This window comes from Nomascus leucogenys, unplaced genomic scaffold, assembly GCF_006542625.1.
Source record: "Nomascus leucogenys isolate Asia unplaced genomic scaffold, Asia_NLE_v1 Super-Scaffold_241, whole genome shotgun sequence".
Taxonomy (NCBI): domain Eukaryota; kingdom Metazoa; phylum Chordata; class Mammalia; order Primates; family Hylobatidae; genus Nomascus; species Nomascus leucogenys.
This window is the reverse complement of record NW_022095767.1, coordinates 261,765-285,094: the sequence shown is the minus strand read 5'-3', so window position 1 is coordinate 285,094 and position 23,330 is coordinate 261,765. Positions and strand designations below refer to the sequence as shown.

At 48.0% G+C, this 23,330-nt stretch overlaps 1 protein-coding gene across 3 annotated transcripts in view; it reads left to right on the top strand.

Moving 5' to 3' along the window:
* Positions 1-3,313: 3,313 nt before the first annotated feature.
* The window catches only part of SAE1 (SUMO1 activating enzyme subunit 1), an 84,028-nt gene continuing 64,011 nt past the window's right edge, over positions 3,314-23,330 (top strand). The window contains exons 1-2 of one of the 3 annotated variants that reach the window (XM_030807848.1): positions 3,314-3,333; positions 16,800-16,911. In XM_030807848.1, the coding sequence (XP_030663708.1) occupies positions 3,329-3,333; positions 16,800-16,911 (117 nt within the window). In that variant the 5' untranslated portion in view covers positions 3,314-3,328. Of the gene's footprint in view, positions 3,334-3,368; positions 3,653-16,799; positions 16,912-23,330 lie in introns of those variants that run through there. The other 2 variants (XM_030807847.1, XM_030807849.1) reach the window with 2 other exon arrangements.

Below are 23,330 nucleotides of genomic sequence, written 5' to 3'. Positions count from 1 at the left end.
TCCCGAGTACCTGGGACCACAGGTGTGTGCCACCACACCCGACTATTTTTTTTTTTTTTTTTTTAGAGATGGGGTCTCACTTTGTTGCCCAGTCTGGTTTCAAACTCCTGGGCTCAAGCAGTCCTCCTGCCTTGGCCTCTTAAAGTGCTGGTATTACAGGTGTGAGTCCCCGCGTCTGGCCTTTCTCTGTCTTTCCTGCTTTATTTTTCCCCGTAACCAATCCTGATCACCACATGACATATTATACATCTTATTTATTTGTCCCTGCTCTGTCAGCCCAATACAGTGTCAGCTTTTGGAAATTAGGGGATTTTGTCCGTCTCATTCATTGCTCTCTATCCCCAGAGCCTAGACTCCAACCAACAAGTAACTTAGCCAAGGCCGGACGCGGTGGCTCACGCCTGCAATCCCAGCACTTTGGGAGGCTGAGGCAAGTGGATCACTTGAGGTCAGGAGTTTAAGACCAGCCTGGCCAACATGGTGAAACCTCGACTCTACCAAAAATACAACGAAATTAGCCAGGCGTGGTGGCTCATGCCTGTAATACCATCTACTCAGGAGGCGGAGGCAGGAGAATCGCTTCAACCTGGGAAGCAGAGGTTGCAGTGAGCAGAGATCGCACCACTGCACTCCAGCCTGGGCAACAAAGTGAGACTCCATCTCAAAAATAAAATAATAATAATAAATAAATATAAATAAATTATTTTAAAGAAAACCACCATCGTCCAGGAGCAGTGGCTCACGCCTGTAATCCTAGCACTTTGGGAGGTCGAGGTGGGTGGATCACCTAAGCTCAGGAGTTTGAGACCAGCCTGGCCAACATGGTGAAACCCCCTCTCTACCAAAAATACAAAAATTAGCCGGGCGTAGTGGCGGGGACCTGTAATTCCAGCTACTCAGGAGGCTGAGGCAAGAGAATCATTTGAACCTGGGAGGCGGAGGTTGCAGTGAGCTGAGATCACGCCATTGCACTCCAGCCTGGGTGACAGAGAGTGAGGCTCCATCTCAAAAAAAAAAAAAAAAAAAAAAAAAGGCTGGGCGCAGTGGCTCATGCCTGTAATCCCAGCACTTTAGGAGGTCGAGGCGGGTGGATCACGAGTTCAGGAGATCGAGACCATCCTGGCTAACGTGGTGAAACCCCGTCTCTACGAAAAAAATACAAAAAATTAGCCGGGCGTGATGGCAGGCGCCTGTAGTCCCAGCTACTCGGGAGGCTGAGGCAAGAGAATGGCGTGAATCCGGGAGGCAGAAGTTGCAGTGAGCCGAGATTGCACCACTGCACTCCGGGCTGAGCGACAGAGCGAGACTCCGTCTCAAAAAAAAAAAAAGAAAAGAAAAGAAAACTCATGTGTCAAGGCACAGTGGCTCATACCTGTAATCCCAGCACTTTGGGAGACTGAGTCAGGAGGATTGCTTGAGTTCAGGAGTTTGAGACCAGCCTGGGCAACATAGTGAGACTCTGTCTCTACAAAAAAAAAAAAAAAAAAATTTAAGTTAGCTAGGTGTGGTGACATGCTCCTATAGTCCCAGTTACTCAGGAGGCTGAGGTGGGAAGATTGCTTGAGCCTGGGAGGTTGAGGCTGCAGTGAGCCATGACTGCACCACTGCATTCCAGCCTGGGTAAAAGAGCAAGACCTATCTCAAAAAAAAAAAAAAAAAACTCACTAGCTGTGTGGCCCCAGGTAAGTGATTTAACCTCTCTGGTCCTCAGTTTTCCTGACTATAAGATACAGGAACTATTCAATAAATACTTGTTGAATGAATAAGTGATTGAATCAATAAAACATCTAACTCATGGACTGTTGTAAAAATTAGATGACTTAGTACACATAGAAGGCTTAGAATATTTTAGTATGCCCTATGCAAAAGTTAGCAGTTATTTTTAAAATAGTATTATTTGTGGTTATTATATGCATCCATCAAGATTTCTCTCAAATGTCACCTCCTGCGGGAAGCCTTCCCAGATGAGACCAGACAGATGAATTCCTTTATGGAGAATTAATCAGAGACGTTGAAGAGTCAATTAATAAAAAGGTTACTCATACAGTAATGATGTCAGTCAGGCATCTCAGGGCCTCCAAAGGACTTTATGCGGTTCTCTCTTTAAACTCTAGCAAAACATGTTCCAGGAAAACTAAGCCCACTTGATATATTCTGCATTCTACACCCCACACCAGGATCCGAACACATCGTGGTAATTATAGGGCTTCTCTCCCTGCCTGTAAACAGACTGAGCTAGCCTGTTGTAACCACTGGACTGAGCTCCTCAAAGCAGAGCCTGTCTCACTCACTCACTCCTTCCTTCCTTCCTTCCTTCCTTCCCCTCTCCCTCCCTCCCTCCTTGCTTCCTTCCTTCCTTTTTTTTTTTTTTTTTTTTTTTTTTAAATACAGAGTCTTGCTCTGTTACCCAGGCTGGAGTGCAGAAGCGTGATCTTGGCTCACTACAACCTCTGCCTCCCGGGTTCAAGTGATTCTCCTACCTCAGCCTTCCAAGTAGCTGGGACTACACGTGTGAGCCACCATGCCCTGCTAATTTTTTTACTTTTAGTAAACACAGGATTTCACCATGTTAGCCAGGCTGGTCTCAAACTCCTGATTTCAAGTAATCCGCCTGCCCTGGCCTCCCGAAGTGCTGAGATTACAGGTGTGAGTCACTGCGCCTGGCCTATTCCTGTTTTCTTAACGCTCCTCTCTCCCACTGGGCCGTGACTGCCTCCAAAGCAGAGATGTGTCCATTTTTATTATTATTGTATGTCCAGGGCTGGGCACAAAGTGCAACACCTAGTAGGGACATGAAAGGCTGGGCACAGTGGCTCATGCCTGTAATTCCAGCACTTTGGGAGGCAGAGGCGGGAGGATGGCTTGAGGCCAGGAGTTGGAGACCAGCCTAGGCAACAGCGGGAACGCATCTCTATGAAAAAATAAAAGATTGACAGTTCAGTGTCACCTCTGATAAGCCTTCCCTGACCACCCCTGTTACTCTGTAGCCGCATGTCCTGCTTTATTTTTCTCCAAAGCATTTATCATCGCTGGGTTTATTTCTCTTCGGGCTTTTCTCACTGGATCGTAAACTCCATGAGGACAGGGCTTTGTCGATTTTACTCAATACCGTATTTTACAACATTCCTATTGCTGGGATCTCAGTATGCACTACTTAAATATTTGCAGAATTTAAGTGCCACATAAATGACCACGTGGGCAACGCCTTCGGGGCCTTAAGCCGCGCCATTTTTGGGGCTAGGATTGGTTGGACCCTCCGTCACGTGACATGCAGTCGCCGTACCGCCTTTGAGTCTCGTGAGGTACTTTTGGTCCCAGGCTCGCGCGGATGAGGTACTACGCAGGCGTGGGAGGGTCTGCGCATGCGCAGAAGCACCCCGGGCGTGCTGCCGCTGGCGGTTGGTGGCGCGCGGGTCCAGCGGGCGGTTGGCGTCAGCGGGACCGGAGCTGAGGCAGGAAGAGCCGGCGCCATGGTGGAGAAGGAGGAGGCTGGCGGCGGCATCAGCGAGGAGGAGGCGGCACAGTATGACCGGCAGATCCGTCTGTGGGGACTGGAGGCCCAGAAACGGTCAGGGCCGGCGGGGCTTGAGGCCGCGAGGGTCTGGAGGGGGCGTCTATTCTGAGGCGTTTGCGGCCCGGAAGTAGCTGGAAGGTGTGATTTGAAGGGAGGAGGCGGGAATTCTGTGCTCTGGGATCATCTCGCTCTTGATGGGACTGGAGGAGTTGATTGGGGATGTTTCTGGAAGGTCTGGGAAATGGTTGGGAGGGCCGTTCCGAAAGATGGGAGCTCTGAAGGGGGCGTTGGGGAGTCCTGAGAGAGCGGGAGAATTTAAACTCAGGAAATCCGAGGCCCGAAAGCGGTGATTGTGGGGTTTGATCGCGGTTAGGGGATAAGAGGGGCTGGGGATACGTGGAAAGGGTGAGGTGAGGGACGTAGTTCATTCATTCGAGGGTGTGGGACCTGGTTCCGTGCTGGACACGGGGGAGACTGGACTGGCCAACCGGGAGCTTATATTCTTTTTTTTTTTTTTTGAGACGGAGTCTCGCTCTGTCGCCCAGGCTGGAGTGCAGTGGCGCAATCTTGGCTCACTGTAAGCTCCGCCTCCCGGGTTCACGCCATTCTCCTGCCTCAGCCTCTCCGAGTAGCTGGGACTACAGGCGCCCGCCACCACGCCCGGCTAATTTTTTGTATTTTTAGTAGAGACGGGGTTTCACCGTGGTCTCGATCTCCTGACCTCGTGATCCGCCCGCCTCGGCCTCCCAAAGTGCTGGGATTACAAGCGTGAGCCACCGCGCCCGGCCGGGAGCTTATATTCTTGTGGGAGCTCAGGGGCGGGCCAGTCCGAAAGAATGCGGGTTTTGAGGAGTTTTGGAGCAAGTTATCTCAAATGGGAATCTTGAGAGGCTCGGAGAGTCTGGAGGGGGACGGCAGTAGGCTCCCGAAAAGGTTGCTTGTGTCTGGTATGGGGCTGTGTCTTGATAGGACAGGAGATGTAGTTTGGGCATTGTGGAGTAGCTTAGGGATTTTTTTTTTTTTTTTTTTTTTTTTTTTTTTTTGAGACAGTCTCTCTCTGTCGCCCAGGCTGGAGGGCAGTGGCGCGATCTCGGCTCACTGCAACCTCTGCCTCCCGGATTCAAGCTATTCTCCTAACTCAGCCTCCCGAGTAGCTGGGATTATAGGGGCCCGCCAGCACGCCCGGCTAATTTTTGTATTTTTAGTAGACACGGGGTTTCGCCATGTTGACGAGACTGGTCTCGATCTCCTGACCTCAAGTGATCCACCCGCCTCGGCCTCCTGAAGTGCTGGGATTACAGGAATGAGCCACCGTGCCAGGACGTCTTTTGTTTTGTGCAGCTGGGTGATCTCGGCTCACTGCAGCCTCTGGCCTCCCGGGTTCAAGACTTCCTCTCACCTCAGTCTTCTGAGTAGCTGGGATTACAGGCTCGCGCCACCATGCCCGGCTAATTTTTGTATTTTTAGTAGACACGGGTTTTCACCATGTTGGCCAGGCTGGTCTCGAACTCCGGACCTCAAGTGATCTGCCTGCCGCAGCCTCCCAAAGTGGTTGGATTACCGACGTGAGCCACTGTGCCCAGCTTTTTTTTTTTTTTCTCTCTGTTGCCCAGGCTGGAGTGCAGTGGTGGGATCACAGCTCACTGTAGCCTCAACCTCCAAGGCTCAAGGGATATTCCCTCTTCAGCCTCCCAAGTAGCTGGGACTACAGGCGTGCCCCACCACATCATCGGACTAATTTTTGTATTTTTTTTTTTGTAGGATGGGGTTTTACCATGTTGCCCAGACTGGTCTTGAACTCCCAAGCTCAAGCTATCCTCAGCCTCAAGAGATCTCCTCCCCCCAACTGAGACTCCTAAAATGCTGGGATTACAGGCATGAGCTACCATGCCTGGCCTCACTGATCAATATTTTTACTTAGCTCGGACGCAGTGGCTCACACCTGTAATCCCAGCACTTTGGGAAGCTGAGTTGCGGGGAGGGGATCTCTTGAGCCCAGGAGTTTGAGACTAGCCTGGGTAACGTTGCCAAACCCAGTCTCTACAAAAATACACAAATTAGCCAGGCATGGTGGCGTGAGTTTATAGTCCCAGCTAGTCGGGAGGCTGAGGTGGGAGCATCACCTGAGCCTCCCCACGAGGCGGAGGGTGCAGTGAGCTGTGATCACGCCACTACACCCCAGCCTGGGTGACAGAGTGAGGCCCTGTCTCAAAAAAAAAAAAAAATCCACAAGCGTGTGTATATGTGTCAGTTATTAAAGGATGGTGAAGTGGGTTGGTTGTTTTGATAGGTTGGCCAGGGAAGGGCTCTGAAGAGGTAACATTGAGCCTCAGACTTATATGAAGGGAAAGAGCCCTGTGGTCATCTGGGAGAACTTTCCTAGCTAAGAGAACAGCAAGTGCAAATTTCCAGAGGCCCAGGCATGATTGTCAAATTAGTGAAATAAGGTGGCAGGAACCAAATGAGTTGAGGAGTAGCTTTTATTCTAAGTGTGTGCGAAAACCTGTTGGAGTGTTTTGAGTGTGGGAGTAACATGATCTGTTTTTGGTTTTTTTTTTTTTTTGAGACGGAGTCTCGCTCTGCCGCCCAGGCTGGAGTGCAATGGCACGATCTCGGCTCACTGCCCTTGCAGTGAATCCGCCTCCCAGGTTCAAGCGATTCTCCTGCCTCAGCTTCCTGAGTAGCTGGGACTGTCGGCGTGTGCCACTACACCCGGCTAATCTTGAGTATTTTTAGTAGAGACGGGGTTTCACCATGTTAGACAGGATAGTCTCGATCTCCTGACCTTGTGATCCGCCTGCCTTGGCCTCCCAAAGTGCTGGGATTACAGGAGTGAGCCACTGCGCCTGGCCTGGTTTGTGTTTTAAAATGATCGCTCCAGAATAGGTTAAAGTGGGCAGAAATCGAAGTAAAGATTCTGGCTGACTGTTGCAGTAATCCAGTTGAGATAAAAATATTGGTGGCTTGAAACTCAAGAGAAGGGGTCAAATATATATATATTCTGGATATATTTTGAAGGTAGAAGAGGGAACAGAATTTGGGGCAGAAGTCCAGGATGACACCACTGTTTTTGGCTTGAGCACTTACCTGGAACGACGGAATTGCCATTTTGAAAGATATGGAGAGCTGTAGGTTTGGTGGGGTCAGGGAAGAGTCAGTTCTCTTTTAGGTTTCAGATTTGTTTTTTTTATTTGTTTGTTTTTTTTTGAGACGGAGTCTCGCTCTGTCGCCCAGGCTGGAGTGCAGTGGCAGGGTCTCAGCTCACTGCAACCTCCACCTCCCAGGTTCAAGCAATTCTCGTGCCTCAGCCTCCTGAGTAGCTGGGATTACAGGCGCCCGCCACCATGCTCAGCTAATTTTTGTATTTTTAGTAGAGACGGGGTTTCACAGTGTTGATCAGGCTGGTGTCGAACCCCTGACCTCGTGATCCACCTGCCTCGGCCTCCCAAAGTGCTGGGATTACAGGCGTTAGCCACCACGCCCAGCCTCAGATTTGTTTTTTTATACAACTAAGTAGAAATATGTGAGGGGTTGAGTTCAGAGGTAAAATTTGGGTGATGGTGGATATTGTGTGAGTACAGAGTATAGAATTAATGGAGGGGTTGGGGAGGCAGACACGTCAGGAGAATTTAGTTTGAGGGGGCGGGAGCTTTCAGAAGGTTTTAGAGGGTGCAGTGGTGGGATGGGAATTACCTCAGGCTCATTTCAGATCTGTGGGGTCTTCTTTGATGGGGTGGGGGGAATGTCATCATGAGGCATTAACATTGGTGGGAGGGTTGAAGGCACCTGGAATAGATTGGGAATTAAGTGATGAGAATGTGCCTCTGGACATAGGTGGGCTGCATTGATTTTAGGGACTGCTATTTTCTGGATGGAGTGGAAAGAGGATTTATGTGAGTTGGAGGAAACTTTGAGGAAGCTTGGTGTGTTCTGAGGTCCTAAAGGGTTGGGGAGGGGATTCTAAGGTACTGGAAGGGTTAATCGAAGGGGTTTGTGGCAGCAGATAGTTTTGTTTGAGTGGGGCAAAGTTGGTGAGGTTTAAACTGGAATGTAGTTAGGGAACTTTCAGAGGGATATTTTTCTGAGAAGCAGTGAAGAATGGATGGGGGCCTCTGAGTGGGAGATGACCTAAGGGACAAGTCAAGGTCAGGGCATGGAATTTGTGGGAGGTAGGAATTATTCTGAGGGAGTAGAACTGTACCGAATTTGGTGGAGAACATGAAAGGGATTGGCTGGGGGTTGCAGGAGGGAGGGAAGAGGTTATTTGTAATTTGTACTCTATTTTTAGACAGTCTTAGAGAGTTTATTAAAGTATTTTTTGTCCATTTTCAGCAGAGGTTTTTAGAAATTAAAAATTTTTTTGTATGAGCACATAGTAGGTGTATACATTTTGGGGGTGTGTGAGATACTTTGATACAGGCATACAATGGGTAATAATCACATCAGGGTAAATGGGGTATCCACCACCTTAAGCACTTATCCTTTGTGTTACAAACAATCCAATTATATTCTTTTAGTTGCTTTGAAATGTACAACAAATTATTGTTGACTGTAGTCACCCTGTTATGCTATCAAATACTAGATCTTATTCATTGTATTTAATTATATTTTTGTACCCATTAGTCATCCCTCCTTCCCCTCCAGCCCCCACTACCCTTCCTAGCCTCTGGTAACCCTCAGTCTACTATCTGCATGAGTTCAATTGTTTTAATTTTTTTAGTTCCCACAAATAAGTGACAGCATGCAAAGTTTGTCTGTCTGTGCCTGATTTATTTCACTTAACATAATAACCTCCAGTTCCCTCCCTGTTGTTGTAAATGGCGGATCTCATTCCTTTTTTTTTTGTAGACAGGGTCTCTCTGTCGCCCAGACTAGAGTGCAGTGGTGTGATCACAGCTCACTTCAGCCTTGACTTCTTGGGCTCAGGTGATCCTCCCACGTCAGCCTCCCATTGTGACTATAGCACATGCCACAAGCCCAGCTAATATTTTAGTACAGGTGGGGTTTCACCAGGCTAGTCTGCAACTCCTGGGCTCAAATAATCCTCCTGCCTCCCTGCAAAGTGCTGGGATTAGAGGCGTGAACCGCCATGCCCAGACTTTGTACCACGATTTCTTTTTTTTTTTTTTTTGAGATGGAGTCTTGCCGTGTCGCCTAGGCTGGAGTGCAGTGTTGCAGTCTTGGCTCAGTGCAAGCTCCGCCTCCTGGGTTCACACCATTCTCCTGCCTCAGCCTCCTGAGTAGCTGGGACTACAGGCGCCCGCCACCACGCCTGGCTAATTTCTGTATTTTTAGTAGAGACGGGGTTTCACCTTGTTAGCCAGGATGGTCTCGATTTCCTGACCTCGTGTACCACAATTTCTTTATCCATTTGTCTGTTGATAGACACATGGGTTGCTTTCAAATCTTGGCTATTGTGAAGAGTGCTGCAATAAACATGGGAGTGCAGATATCTTTTTTTTTTTTTTTTTTTTTTTTTTTTTTTTGAGACTGAGCCTCACTCTGTTGCCCAGGCTAGAGGGCAGTGGCACGATCTCAGCCCAGTACAACCTCCACCTCCCAGGTTCAAGCGATTATCCTGCCTCAGCCTCCTGAGTGGCTGGGATTACAGGCACCTGCCGCCACGCTCGGCTAATTTTTGTATTTTTAGCAGAGACAGAGTTGTTATGTTGGCCAGGCTGGTCTCAAACTCCTGGCCTCAGGTGATCGACCCTCCTTGGCCTCCCAAAGTGTTGGGATTACAGGCGTGAGCCACCACACCTGGCCTGATTTATTTTCATTTGGGTATATACCTAGCAGTGGGATTTCATTTTCACCCGAGTTTTTTTTTTTTTTTTTTTTTTTTTTTTTTTTTTTTGAGACGGAGTTTCGCTCTCGTTACCCAGACTGGAGTGCAATGGCGCGATCTCAGCTCACCGCAACCCCTGCCTCCCGGGTTCAAGCAATTCTTCTGGTTCAGCCTCCCAAGTAGCTGGGATTACAGGCGTGTGCCACCATGCCCGGCTAATTTTGTATTTTAGTAGAGACGGGATTCCTCCATGTTGGTCAGGCTGTGAACTCCTGATCTCAGGTGATCTGCCCGCCTTGGCCTCCCAAAGTGCTGGGATTACAGGCATGAGCCACAGCCCCTGGCCTTCACCTGAGTCTTATAGCAGCTCTCTTGAGTAGGAAGGGCAGTGATTTCCTTCTCTGTTCAGATGAGGAAGGGGGCTCTAGGTGGGATAGGAGAACTCTGGAGACTGGAGTTCCTTTGTGAAACAGAAGCCCTGGAAATGGGCAGGCTGATAAAATGTACAAATTTTGGGGCATTTTATAAGACAGTTATCCTACTTCTCTTCCAAAAGTCAGTTTCATGGGAAAAGCAAGTGAAGGGACTGTTGTGGATTAAAAGAGAGTAAAGGCCGTCGCAGTGACTCAGCCTGTAATCCCAGGACTTTGAGAGGCCGAGGTGGGTGGATCACCTGAGATCAGGAGTTCAAGACTAGCCTGGCCAACATGGTGACCGTCTCTACTAAAAATACAAAAAAAATTAGCCAGGTGTGGTGGTGGGTGCCTGTAATCCCAACTACTTGGGAGGCTGAGGCAGGAGAATCGTTTGAACCCAGGAGGCAGAGGTTTTAGTGAGCTGAGGTCGCACCATCGCACTCCAGCCTGGGTGACAAGAGGGAAACTCTGTCTCAAAAATAAATAAATAAAATAAAGAAGCAGCTTCCTAGAGCAGATTTGGTTGCTTAAATTGAGGCCAAGTTTCTGGAGTTTTTATTGATAGTTGACAATTACAACTAAAATTTTTTTTTTTTTTTTTTTTTTTTTTTTGAGACAGAGTCTCGCGCTGTCACCCAGGCTGGAGTGCAGTGGTGTGATCTCGGCTCACTGCAAGCTCCGCCTCCCGGATTCACGCCATTCTCCTGCCTCAGCCTCTCCAAGTGGCTGGGACTATAGGCACCTGCCACCACGCCTGGCTAATTTTTTTTCTTATATTTTTAGTAGAGACGGGGTTTCACCGTGGTCTCGATCTCCTGACCTCGTGATCCGCCCACCTCGGCCTCCCAAAGTGCTGGGATTACAAGCGTGAGCCACCGCGCCCAGCCCCAAATTTTTTTTTCTTGCTCTGTCACCCAGGCTGGAGTGCAGTGACGCAGTGACGTGATCTTCAGCTCACTGCAACCTCCACCTCCTGGGTTCAAGGGATTCTCCCGCCTCAGCCCCCATGTAGCTGGGACGACAGGTATATGCCATATCACTCAGCTAATTTTGTGTGTGTGTGTGGCATATGCCCTAACACTCAACTAATTTTGTGTGTGTGTGTGTGTTTTGTTTTTTTTTTGTGTGTGATGGAGTCTCACTCTGTCGCCCAGGCTGGAGTGCAGTGGCGCAATCTTGGCTCACTGCAACCTCCGCCTCCTGAGTTCAAGCGATTCTCCTGCCTTAGCCTCTGGAGTAGCTAGGATTACAGGCGCGTGCCACCACACCTGGCTAATTTTTATATTTTTAGTAGAGACGGGGTTTTACCATGTTGGCCAGGCTGGTCTCAAACTCCTCACCTCAAGTGATTCACCCACCTTGGCCTCCCAAAGTGCTGGGATTACAGGCTTGAGCCACTACACCCGGCCTATGTGTGTGCATTTTATTTTTTTATTTTTTTGAGACGGAATTTCTCTCGTTGCCCAGGCTAGAGTGCAATGGCATGATCTCGACTCACTGCAACCTCTGCCTCCCGGATTCAGGCAATTCTCCTGCCTCAGCCTCCTAAGTAGCTGGGATTATAGGCACCTGCTACCGCGCCCAGCTGTTTGTATTTTTAGTAGAGACCGGGTTTCCCCATGTTGGCCAGGCTGGTCTTAAACTCCTGACCTCAGGTGATCTACCCACCTCGGCCTCCTTAAGTGCTGGGATTACAGGCATGAGCCACTGCACCTGGCCAGAAGTTACTTTCTTTGTGCCTGTTTTCTCAGCTGCAAAAGAGGGGTAACAAAGTGCCAGCCCATTAGATTGTCATGGGAATTAAATGACATAATACATACAAAGAGCTTAGTAGAACAGTGCTTGGCACATAGTAAGTGTTAGATAAATGTTGGCCATTATTATTTTATTATGTACCAAATTTCTATAATTCTGCTGATGGACACAGGTTTGTTTTGGTGTGTCTATTAATTCACAGCCATTTGAGTAACAGTATGTCCTAAATGCCAAGGAAGTTATTGGTTCTAGGGATACAGTGGTTTCTGGAGTTTACATTCTAATGGAGGAGGGGCAGTAAACACATAAACTAGTAGTGTAGCTTAGCGCAGTGGTGTGTGCCTGTGATCCCAGCTACTGGGGAGGCTGAGGTTGGAGGATCACTTGAGCCAGGCGATTGAGACTAGCTTGGGCAACATAGTGAGTGCCTATTTCAATCAAAACAGTGGGCAACATAGGCCCCATCTTAATCAAAACAAAAACAAATAGCATAATTCAAGATAGAAGAGGATGTGGATCTATTTTAAATTAGGTGGCCAGTATGGACTTCTCTAAGGAGGTGACAGTTGAGCTGAGACCTAAAGAATGTGTCCCTCAAGAAGTTGAGGGAAGAAGCAGCGGGAAGCCCTAATGCCAAGGTCCTAAGGTGGGAGCAAGGATGGGAGCAATGATGATGTTCTCTAGGATCAGCCTCCCGAGTAGCTGGGACTACAGGCACGTGCCACCACGCCTGGCTAATTTTTGTATTTTTAGTAGAGACGGGGTTTCACCATATTGGCCAGGCTGGTCTCAAACTCCTGACCTCAAGTGATCCGACCACCTCCCCTAATTTTGTGTATTTTTAGTAGAGACGGGGTTTCACCATGTTAGCCAGGATGGTCTCCATCTCCTGACCTCGTGGTCCTCCCGCCTTGGCCTCCCAAAGTGCTGGGATTACAGGCGTGAGTCGCCACGCCTGGCACACCCAGCTAATTTTTTTTTTTTTTTTGTACAGAGGGAGTCTTACTTTGTTGCCCAGGCTAGTTTCGAACTCATGGGCTCAAGTGATCCTCATGCCTTGCCCTCCTAAAGTGCTGGGATTACAGGTGTGATCCACTGTGTCCAGCCTGCTGTAGTTTTGTCGGAGAGAAACGATGGTGGCTCAGACTAGAGTGGTGTTTGTGGAAGTTGAGAGAAGTAGATGGACAATGCTGCTGTGAATGTGTATCATCTTTTTTTTTTTTTTTCAGACGGAGTCTCACTCTTGTCACCCAGGCTGGAGTGCAGTGGCACGATCTTGGCTCACTGCAAGCTACGCCTCCCGGGTTCACGCCATTCTCCTGCCTCAGCCTGCCGAGTAGCTGGGACTACAGGTGCCCGCCACCATTCCCGGCTAATTTTTTTTTCTTTGTATTTTTAGTAGAAACGGGGTTTTACTGTGTTAGCCAGGATGGTCTCAATCTCCTGACCTCGTGATCTGCCTGCCTTGGCCTCCCAAAGTGTTGGGATTATAGGCGTGAGGTACCGCGCCCAGCCGAATGTGTATCATTTTTGTGCCCACTTGGGTATTTCTTTCTTTTTTTTTTTTTTTTTGAGACGGAGTCTCGCTCTTTCGCCCAGGCTGAAGTGCAATGGTGCGGTCTCGGCTCACACCTGGCTAATTTTTTTTTTTTTTTTTTTGAGACAGAGCCTTGTTTTGTTGCCCAGGATGGAATGCAGTGGCGCTATCTTGGCTCACTGCAAGCTCCACCTCCCGGATTCATGCCATTTTCCTGCCTCAGCCTCCCGAGTAGCTGGGACTAGGCGCCCGCCACCATGCCCAGCTAATTTTTTGTATTTTTAGTAGTGACAGGGTTTCACCTTGTTAGCCAGGATGGCCTCGGTCTCCTGACCTCGTGATCTGCCTGTCTCTGCCTCCCAAAGTGCTGGGATTACAGGTGTGAGCCACCGTGCCCAGCCCACGCCCAGCTAATTTTTGTAATTTTAGTAGAGATGGGGTTTCACCATGTTGGCCAGGCTGGTCTCGAACTCCTGACCTCAGGTGATCTACCCACCTTGGCCTCCCAAAGTGATGGGATTTGTAAACCCAGCACTTTGCGGGAGGCAGAGAGGCAGGAAGATTGCTTGAGCCCAGGAGTTGGAGATCAGCCTGGGCAACATAGTGAGACCCTGTGTCTACAAAAAAAAAAAAACCCATAAATTAGCCAGGTGCAGTAGTGTGCACCTGTAGTCCCAGGACTCAATAGGCCGAGGTGGCAGGATCACTTGAACCTGGGAGGTTGAGGCTGCAGTGAGCCCTGATCTTGCCACTGCTCTTCAGTCTGGGTTCACAGAATGAGACCCTGTTTCAATAAAACAAAAACAAAAGGTAAACATGATATTTGGTGTTGATGGCAGTTGAGTAATGAATTTTATTTTATTTTATTTTTTTGAGACGGAGTCTGTCACCCGGGATGGAGTGCAGTGGCACAGTCTTGGCTCATTGAAACCTCTGCCTCCTGGGTTCAAGCGATTTTCCTGCCTCAGCCTCCCAAATAGCTAGGATTACTGGTGCCCGCCACCAACACACCCAGCTAATTTTTTTTTTTTTTTAAATAGAGTCTCACTGTGTCGCCCAGACTGGCATGATCTCCGCTTACTGCAACCTCCTCCTCCCAGGTTCGAGTGATTCTCCTGCCTCACTGTCCCGAGTAACTGGGATTACAAGCGCCTGCCACCACGCCTGGCTAATTTTTGTATTTTCTGTAGAGAAGTGGTTTTGCCATGTTAGCCAGGCTGGTCTCGAACCCCTGGACTCAAGTGATTTGCCCACCTTGGCCTCCCAAAGTGCTGGGATTACAGGTGTGAGCCACCACGCCTGGCCATAATTTTTTTTGTATTTTTAATAGGGTGTTTCACCATGTTGGACAGGCTGGTCTCGAACTCCTACCTCAGGTGCTCCACCCATCTCAGCCTCCCAAAATGTTGAGATTACAGGCATGAGTCACCGGGCCCAGCTGAATAATGAATTTTAAACAACTGCAGAGCAGTCTGTAGAGCTATGTAGGAATGTAGGTCGTGGAGAGCAGATTTATTGTCAGGGACTTTTTATATGTAGCTGTTGCTGGAAGAGTTCGGGGAAGGGGAGTGCTTGTTGGTGTTGACTCAGCCATGATAAAAAAGGCTTTTTTGAGGAAATGGCATTGGAGTTGGGTTTTGAAGGGGAAAGGCTTAGCTAGGCATTGAGAGGAAGAAATGGTGCATTTTGCGAGGGTGGAATGTTGTGATTAAATTTTATTTTTTAATTAATAGCAAACTTACTGGCCAGCAGAACTTGAATTGTGTGAAAATTATTCTTAGTTATTACTAAATCCTTTTCAGTATGAATAATACATTTGCTGCAGAATTATTAATGAGTTTGGTTACATGATGCAGCCCAAGATCTTGATGAGTTGTTTCATAATACATGATGTAAAGTCTGTATTTCCTTTTTGAAATCTGAAAAAATTGATTCTGAAATACTTCTGGTTGAAGAGATTTCAGATAAGATACAGTAGACCTATTCTGCTTCCTACTGACCTCAGAGAAGTCTTGGGATGGCCTGACCTCTGATTGCCTTTTTTTTTTTTTTTTCTGAGACGGAGTCTTGCTGTCGCCCAGGCTGGAGTGCAGTGGCGAGATCTCGGCTCACTGCAGGCTCCGCCCCCCGGGGTTCACGCCATTCTCCTGCCTCAGCCTCCCGAGTAGCTGGGAATACAGGCGCCCGCCACTACGCCCGGCTAATTTTTTTGTATTTTTAGTAGAGACGGGGTTTCACTGTGTTAGCCAGGATGGTCTCGATCTCCTGACCTCGTGATCTGCCCGCCTCGGCCTCCCAAAGTGCTGGGATTACAGGCGTGAGCCACTGCGCCCGGCCTGATTGCCTTTTTTCAGCCTCATCTTCTGTCACTTTACAGATTTAAAAAGCTAAAAACAAGGCTGGATGCGGTGGCTCACGCCTGTAATCCCAACACTTTGGGAGGCCAAGGCGGGTGGATCACTTGAGGTCAGGAGTTCGAGACCAGCCTTAAATAACATGGTGAAACCCCGTCTGTACCAAAAATACAAAAATTAGCCAGGCGTGACAGTAGGCACCTGTAATCCCAGCTACTCGGGAGGCTGAGGCAGGAGAATTGCTTGAACCTGGGAAGCGGAGGTTGCAGTGAGCTGAGATCACGCCATTGCCCTCCAGCCTGGGCAACAGAGCGAGACTCTGTCTTTTAAAAAAAAAAAAAAAAGGTAAAAGCAATTCCTGTGTACATGCTCTTTTCGTGCCACCATGTGTTTTGCTTGTGTGTTATACTTAACTAGTGCCTCTTCTCAGCACCTCTTCTGCTGTCATGCTAGTTTGAGCCACCAGCATCCTCCCTCACCTTAACTGTGACATCTTCCTACCCCCATGGCTTTCCATCATGCTTAGAAGAAAATCCAGAATCCTTCCATTGCATGTAAGAGCCTTCATGATGTGGCCCCTCGTTCCAACTTTTCAGCCTCTCTGTCATTCCTATCCCTAGAACATGCCAAGCACTTCTGCTTCAGAGCTTTTGCATTTGGTGTTTTCTCTATCTGGAATGTTCTGCTCCCAAATATCTGTGTGTTTGTCCTTTATTTCATTTTGATTTTTGCTCATATGGCATCTCCTCAGAAAGGCTTGTATGATTTCTGTCTCAAATAGTGTTCTCCATCATTCTTGATTCTTGTCACACTTGATTTTCATCACTTTTTCACATATTATGTATCTATTTGTTTATCTGCCTCCTACTTTTTCATGAGGGCAGGGACTGTGTCTGTCTGATTCACTGCCTTATTTCCACACCATAGAAGGATGCCTGGCATAGTAGGTACTCAATAAATATTTGTTGAATCAGTTGTTTCGTGCAGTATGGATTGGAGCCTGTCTCTTTCCTAGATTCGAGGTGTGATGCCTCAATGCAGTTAGAACCAAAATGATTTTTTTTTTGAGACAGTCTCACTCTTGTTGCACAAGTTGGAGTGCAGTGGCATGATCTTGGCTCACTGCAACCTCCGCTTCATGGTTTCAAGTGATTCTCCTGCCTCAGCCTCCCAAGTAGCTGAGATTACAGGCGCCTGCCACTACGCCCGGCTAATTTTTGTATTTTAGTAGAGACGGGGTTTCACCGTGTTGGTCAGGCTGGTCTCAAATTCCTGACCTCGGGTGATCCACCTATCTCAGCCTCCCAAAGTGCTGGGATTACAGGCATGAGCCACCGTGCCTGGCAAACCAAAATGATTTGTGTATTTTTTGTTCTTCTGTGATTCTGCAAGCTCACTGTTCTGTATCATCAGGTTAACAATGTTTGCCTTACAGGCTGCGGGCCTCTCGGGTGCTTCTTGTCGGCTTGAAAGGACTTGGGGCTGAAATTGCCAAGAATCTCATCTTGGCAGGAGTGAAAGGACTGACCATGCTGGATCACGAACAGGTGCGCTGTTGTGAGCTCATTCCTCCCCTGCTCTGGCTCCCCTTTCCAGCATGAAGATCTGCAGATTTTGTGAGTTCCTACTTGTGCCTTAAGGGCTGTGAAAGGAGGGCTAACATTAATGAACCATTGCCTCTGGAGACTGAAGGTGCTATTGTTGGGTTTGAATTCCACCTCCACCACATCTATCTGGATGAGCAGTAGAGACTCACATCCCCTCATTGAGCTTGCCTGTCTGTAAAATGGGGTTAATAATATCTCCCTTGGTGGTTGCTTATGAGGAGGCGTAGAGAAGTGTTTTTCCAATTTGTGCCTAAAAATGACCTGAGTGACTAACTGAAAATGTAGAGTGGCCTGGAGGCTTTGTGGTGCCCTAGCTTTCACCCCTAGTGATTCTCATTTAGGTCTGAGATGAGCTCAGGAGTATGTGCATTTAAAAGGTGTTTTAGGGCCGGACGCAGTGGCTCATGCCTGTAATCTCAACATTTTGGAAGGCTGAGGCAGGTGGATCATCTGAGGTCAGGAGTTTGAGACTACCTGGCCAACATGGTGAAACCCTGTCTTTACTAAATATACAAAAATTAGCCAGGCATGTTGGTGTGCACCTGTAATCCCAGCTACTCGGGAGGCTGAGGCACAAGAATCGATTGAATCTGGGAGGTGGAGTTTGCAATGAGCTGAGATGGCCCCACTGCACTCCAGCCTGGGCAACAGAGCGAGACTTTGCCTTAAAAAGAAATAATAAAAGATGTTTCAGGAGATTATGATTTAGATGGTCCACAGACATCACTTTAAAAAACACTGGATCAGGCCGGGCATGGTGGCTCACGCCTGTAATCCCAGCACTTTGGGAGGCTGAGGCGGGCAGATCACGAAGTCAGGAGATCGAGACCATCCTGGTTAGCATGGTGAAACCCTGTCTCTACTAAAGACACAAAAAATTAGCAGGGCGTGGTGGTGGGCGCCTGTGGTCCCAGCTACTCAGGAGGCTGAGGCAGGAGGATGGCGTGAACCTAGGAGGCGGAGCTTGCAGTGAGCCGAGATCACACCACTACACTCCAGCCTTGACAACAGAGTGAGACTCCGTTTCAACAAAAAACAAAAACAAAAAAACAAAACAACACTGGATCAGAGAGAATGTGGGCAGACTGCTTTGTATAGTGCTTGAACCTAACAAGTATCCAGTAATTAGGAATAATGATCTGACATGCTGTTGTTTGTTTGTTTGTTTGTTTGTTTGTTTTTACGAGACGAGTCTTGCTGTGATGCCCAGACTGGAGTGCAATGGCGCAATCTCCGCATACTGCAACCACCGCTTCCCAGTCTCAAGTGATTCTCCTGCCTCAGCCTCTCAAGTAGCTGGGATTACAGGCACGCGCCTCCACGCCTAAGTTTTGTTTTGTTTTGTTTTGTTTTGTTTTTGAGACGGAGTTTAGCTCTTGTTGCCCAGGCTGGAGTGCAATGGCGTGATCTTGGCTCACTGCAACCTCTGCCTCCCAGGTTCAAGCAATTCTCCTGCCTCGATCTCCCGAGTAGCTGGGATTACAGGCATGCAACACCATGCCTGGCTAATTTAACGTTTTTAGTAGAGACGGGGTTTCTCCATGTTGGTCAAGCTGGTCTTGAACTCCCGACCTCAGGTGATCTGCCCACCTCGGCCTCCCAAAGTGCTGGGATTAAAGGCGTGAGCCACCACACCCGGCCATGCCTGGCTAAGTTTTGTATTTTTAGTAGAGATGGGGCTTTACCATATTGGCCAGGCTGGTCTCGAACTCTGACCTCAGGTGATCCGCTGGCCTTGGCCTCCCAAAGTGCGGTGATTACAGGTGTGAGCTACCATGCCCTGCTGACATAATGCTGTTTGATTAATATTATAATGGTAGAGCTCAACTCCAATGTAGTTTTCTCTGACCAGGCTCATCTTCAACGTGAAAATAAGTGCTTCTCTCTCTACATTCCCGTGCCTCAGTGACATTTTATTTATTTTATTTATTTATTTTGAGACAGAGACTTACTCTGTCGCCCAGGCTGGAGTACAGTGACACAACCTCAGCTCACTGCAACCTCTGCCTCCCGGGTTCAAGCACTTCTCCTGCCTCAGCTTCCGTAGTAGCTGGGATTACATAATTACTTCATCTGGTTGTAAGAATCCAGCATTGGAGGCCAATCATAGAACAGTGTGATTCTGATACCACAGGTGTGAGCCACTGCAACCATCTTAGAGCGTATTATTTAGTTTACATTCAACAAGCATCTGAGAGCACCTACTGGGTGCCGTGAAGTCTGCTAGGTGCTGGTGATAGAAAGATGCTCACGGTGTGGTCCCCATTCTCAAGTTTTTTTTTTTTTTTTTTTTCCGGAAACCAAAGCAGGCTACCTGACTCGGGTTGTGGTACATGAAAGATTTCTTGGAGTCCTGATCTGAGCTAAGTCTTAAAGAACAAGGAGGGTTTGTCAAGATTAGGGCCTGTGTTTTAGGCAGGGGACATAGCAGTGTCACAAAGGCACCCAACAGTGTGGTAGAAATGGAAGCTAAAAGTAGTTTGGTGTTTTTAGAGTGTGAGACCAAACGTGGTGGGTAGGGACAGATTGCTGGTGAAGTCCAAGTCAGGAGGGGCTCCTAGGAAGCCCCACTGTAAGCTTTTACTTAATCCTCTGGGTGGTACAGACTCACTGAAGAGTTTCAAATGACAGGAAGGGTGACATAGTTAGCTTTGGGCTTTATGTGTAGATCACTAATTACTGTATAAACTATGGTTGGCACAAAATACAGGGCAGAAGACCACTTAGAAGGCAGTTTTTAGTAGTTTAGGTGAGAGGTGAAAGTGGCCTTGCTGATAGGGATGGCAGGAAGCACACAGATGTGAGAAATAGATTTAGGTGGTAGAATTGGGAGGTCTGTGTATGGGAGCTTAAGGAAAGCCAGGAATAACCAGAGCAGCTGACACTGAAGGGGCTAGGCACTGTTCTCAAAGCTGCAGTTGTATTATCTCATTGAGTCCTCACAACATATCTGAGATCAAGGACCCATTACCATCCCTGTTTTACAGATGGGAAAACTGAGTAAAAGGAAGAAAAGTACTGGCCCATCCAAGGCCCCAGTAGTTAGTGGTATGGCTGGGACCCAGGCATCTGACTCCAGAGCCCATGTTCTCAGTCACCTCACTATGGACCACTCTCATGGAAATAGCAAGGATATGAAGACCAGCCTTCTGGCTTGAGTGACTGGGTGGGTGGCTGGTGGACTCCAGAGACAGCACACAGAAGCGGGCAGACGTGTAGGGTCTATGGATATCTGAGAGAAAATGGCTGGTGGGCAGTACAGTAGAGAAGACTCAAGTGGATCGGGAAGAAATCTGCACCAGAAAGAATGATTTGAAAAATAACAGCAGATTTTGGTAGAAACTAAAAGAGGCATTGAGTTGGTTTATGGAGCTATACAGAGTGAAAAGATAAGTAATTCTGAGATGGAAGCTTGGGGACAGCCACACCTAAGAGGGCCCAGATTGAGACTAGAATGTGTAGCACGGGAGGAGAGCATAGCAAGGAAGATGTGATCTGTGGACTGATAGTGATGAAGTGATAATTGTATGTGTATGGTTTTGTTTTTTTTTTTTTTTTTTAGATAGTCTCACTGTCACCCTTGCCGGAATGCAGTGGGCACGATCACGGCTCACTGCAGCCTTAACTTCCTGGGCTCAGGGTATTCTCCCACTTAAGCCTCCCAGTAGCTGGGACTACAGTGCACGCCACCACACCTGGCTAATTTTTCGTATTTTTTGTAGAGACTGGGTTTCATGATTGTTGCTCAGGCTGGTCTTGAACTTTCTGGGCTCAATTGTATGTTTTTTTTGTTGTTTGTTTTTTTGAGATAGAGTCTCACTTGTCGCCCAGGCTGGAGTGCAGTGGTGAGATCTTGGCTCACTGCAACCTCCGCCTCCTGGGTTCAAGTGATTCTCCTGCCTCAGCCTCCCAAGTAGCTAGGATTACAGGTGTGTGCCACCATACCCGGCTAATTTTTGTATTTTTAGTAGAGATGGGGTTTCACCATGTTAGTGAGGCTGGTCTCGAACTTCTGACCTCAAGTGATCCATCCACCTCAGCCTCCCAAGCTGCTGGGATTACAGGCGTGAGCCACCGTGCCCGGCCTCAACTGTATTTTTTTTTTTTTTTTTGAGATGGAGTCTCGCTCTGTTGCCCAGGCTGGAGGGCAGTGGCACGATCTTAGCGCACTACAAGCTCCACCTCCCGGGTTCACACCATTCTCCTGCCTCAGCCTCTCGAGTAGCTGGGACTACAGGCGCCTACCACCATACCCGGCTAATTTTTTTGTATTTTTTAGTAGAGATGGGGTTTCACCGTGTTAGCCAGGATGGTCTCGATCTCCTGACCTCGTGATCTGCCGGCCTCGGCCTCCCAAAGTGCTGGGATTACAGGGGTGAGCCACCGCGCCCGGCCCTCAACTGTATGTTTTTATCCATGTCCTCGTTTTATATGGGATTCCCACATTCTTGTTGAGGTTCACACGGTTGTTGAGCCAGGATTTGAATCAAAGATTGAATCCAGCCTGAATTATTTCAGAGCCTTACTGTTAACCATTGTGTGGTGCAGCTTCTCAGCACATAATGAGATCCCTGAAGAAGCAGGATGGAATGGGTCAAGGATATAGGATTAGCCTGGAATGGGAAGTGGGCTAGCTCATTTTCTTGGAGGAAAAGGTAGTAAGATAGAGAGTGTGCTGTGGATGGTTGGTAGGAGGCGATGAGGGGAGATTACTTCTGTTGTACCTAGTCTTGGTGAAGGTGGCGAGGTTATTTGCAGAGATTAATGGTTAAATTAGATGTTTGATGTGTGAAGAAATACTTTGAGAGCAGTATGGAATCTGTAATCTTACTGGTGGCTGTTAGGGGATTATATTATCCTGTCTTTGTGGCTCTGCTCTGCTAATGTTCAGCCTTAAGGGTGAAATAATTCCTCTGTTCCAGTCCCCACTCATCTCTCCACCTCTCTGAGTTCTTTTTTTTTTTTTTTGAGACAGAGTCTCACTCTGTTGCCCAGGCTGGAGTGCAGTGGCATGACCTGGGCTCACTGCAGCGTCTGCCTCCCAGGTTCAAGCGATTCTCCTGCCTCAGCCTCCCGAGTAGCTGGGATTACAGGCGTGTGCCACCACGTCTGGCTAATTTTGTATTTTTAGTAGAGATGGGGTTTCACCATGTTGGTCAGGCTGGTTTTGAACTCTGGACCTCAGGTGATCCGCCTGCCTCGGCCTCCCAAAGTGCTGGGATTACAAGCGTGAGCCACCGCGCCTGGCCATAGTCTATCTATATTTTTAAAAAGTTCATTTCAAGCATTCTTAATTGTGTCTGATTTTTGCATAAGTTTGATTTTTTTTTTTAAGTTTTCTCATGAGGTTGCAATTTTTTGTTGTTTTTTGAGAGAGGGCCTCTCTGTGTTGTCCAAGCTAGTCTTGAGCTCCTGGCCTCAAGCAGTGATCCTCCTGCTTTGGCGTCCCAAATTGCTGGGATTGCAGATGTGAGCTACTGTGCCAGGCTGCACTGATCTACTTTTTTATTTTTTTTTTTTTTTGAGATGGAGTCTTGCTCTGTTGCCCAGGCTGGAGTGCAGTGGCGTGATCGCGGCTCACTGCAACCTCCGCCTCCTGTGTTGAAGTGATTCTCCTGCCTCAGCCTGCTGGGTAGCTGGGATTACAGGCACACACCACCATACCTGGCTTATTTTTGTATTTTTAGTAGAGACGGCATTTCACCATGTTGGCCAGGTTGGTCTCAAACTCCTGACCTCAGGTGATCCACCCGCCTCGGCCTCCCAAAGTGCTGGGATTACAGGTGTGAGCCACCGTGCCCTGCCCACACTGGTCTAGTTTTAAACCACTGGAAGACAGAGACTTAATCCTTTAAACTACTTGTGTATTTCCCCAAATGCTTATAGTTGGGCACATGCTAAGTATTTAGTCAATTCTTGCCACTGGTAATCAGTCATTTGTTAGCAGTTACAAATTTGCATAGAAGAAGAAAGCATGGATTTTTTTTGTTGAGAGTGAATTTTCTTTATAAACACAAGGGGGTGCTCTTTAACCATCAATGACCAGTTTAAAAAAAGTTTAAAGTCATTTTAAAGCCTTAGAAGGAAGCCTGCATAAGGCAAATTGCTACAGGAACAGTAATACATTTTAGGGCTGTGCACAGTGTTTCATGCCTGTAATCTCAGCACTTTGGGAGGCTGAGGCAGGCGGATCACGAGGTCAAGAGATTGAGACCATCCTGGCAAACGTGGTGAAACCCTGTCTCTACTAAAAATACAAAAATTAGCTGGGCGTGATGGTGCGTGCCTGTAGTCCCAGCTTCCTGGGAGGCTGAGGCAGGAGGAGAATCATTTGAACCTGGGAGGCAGAGGTTGCAATG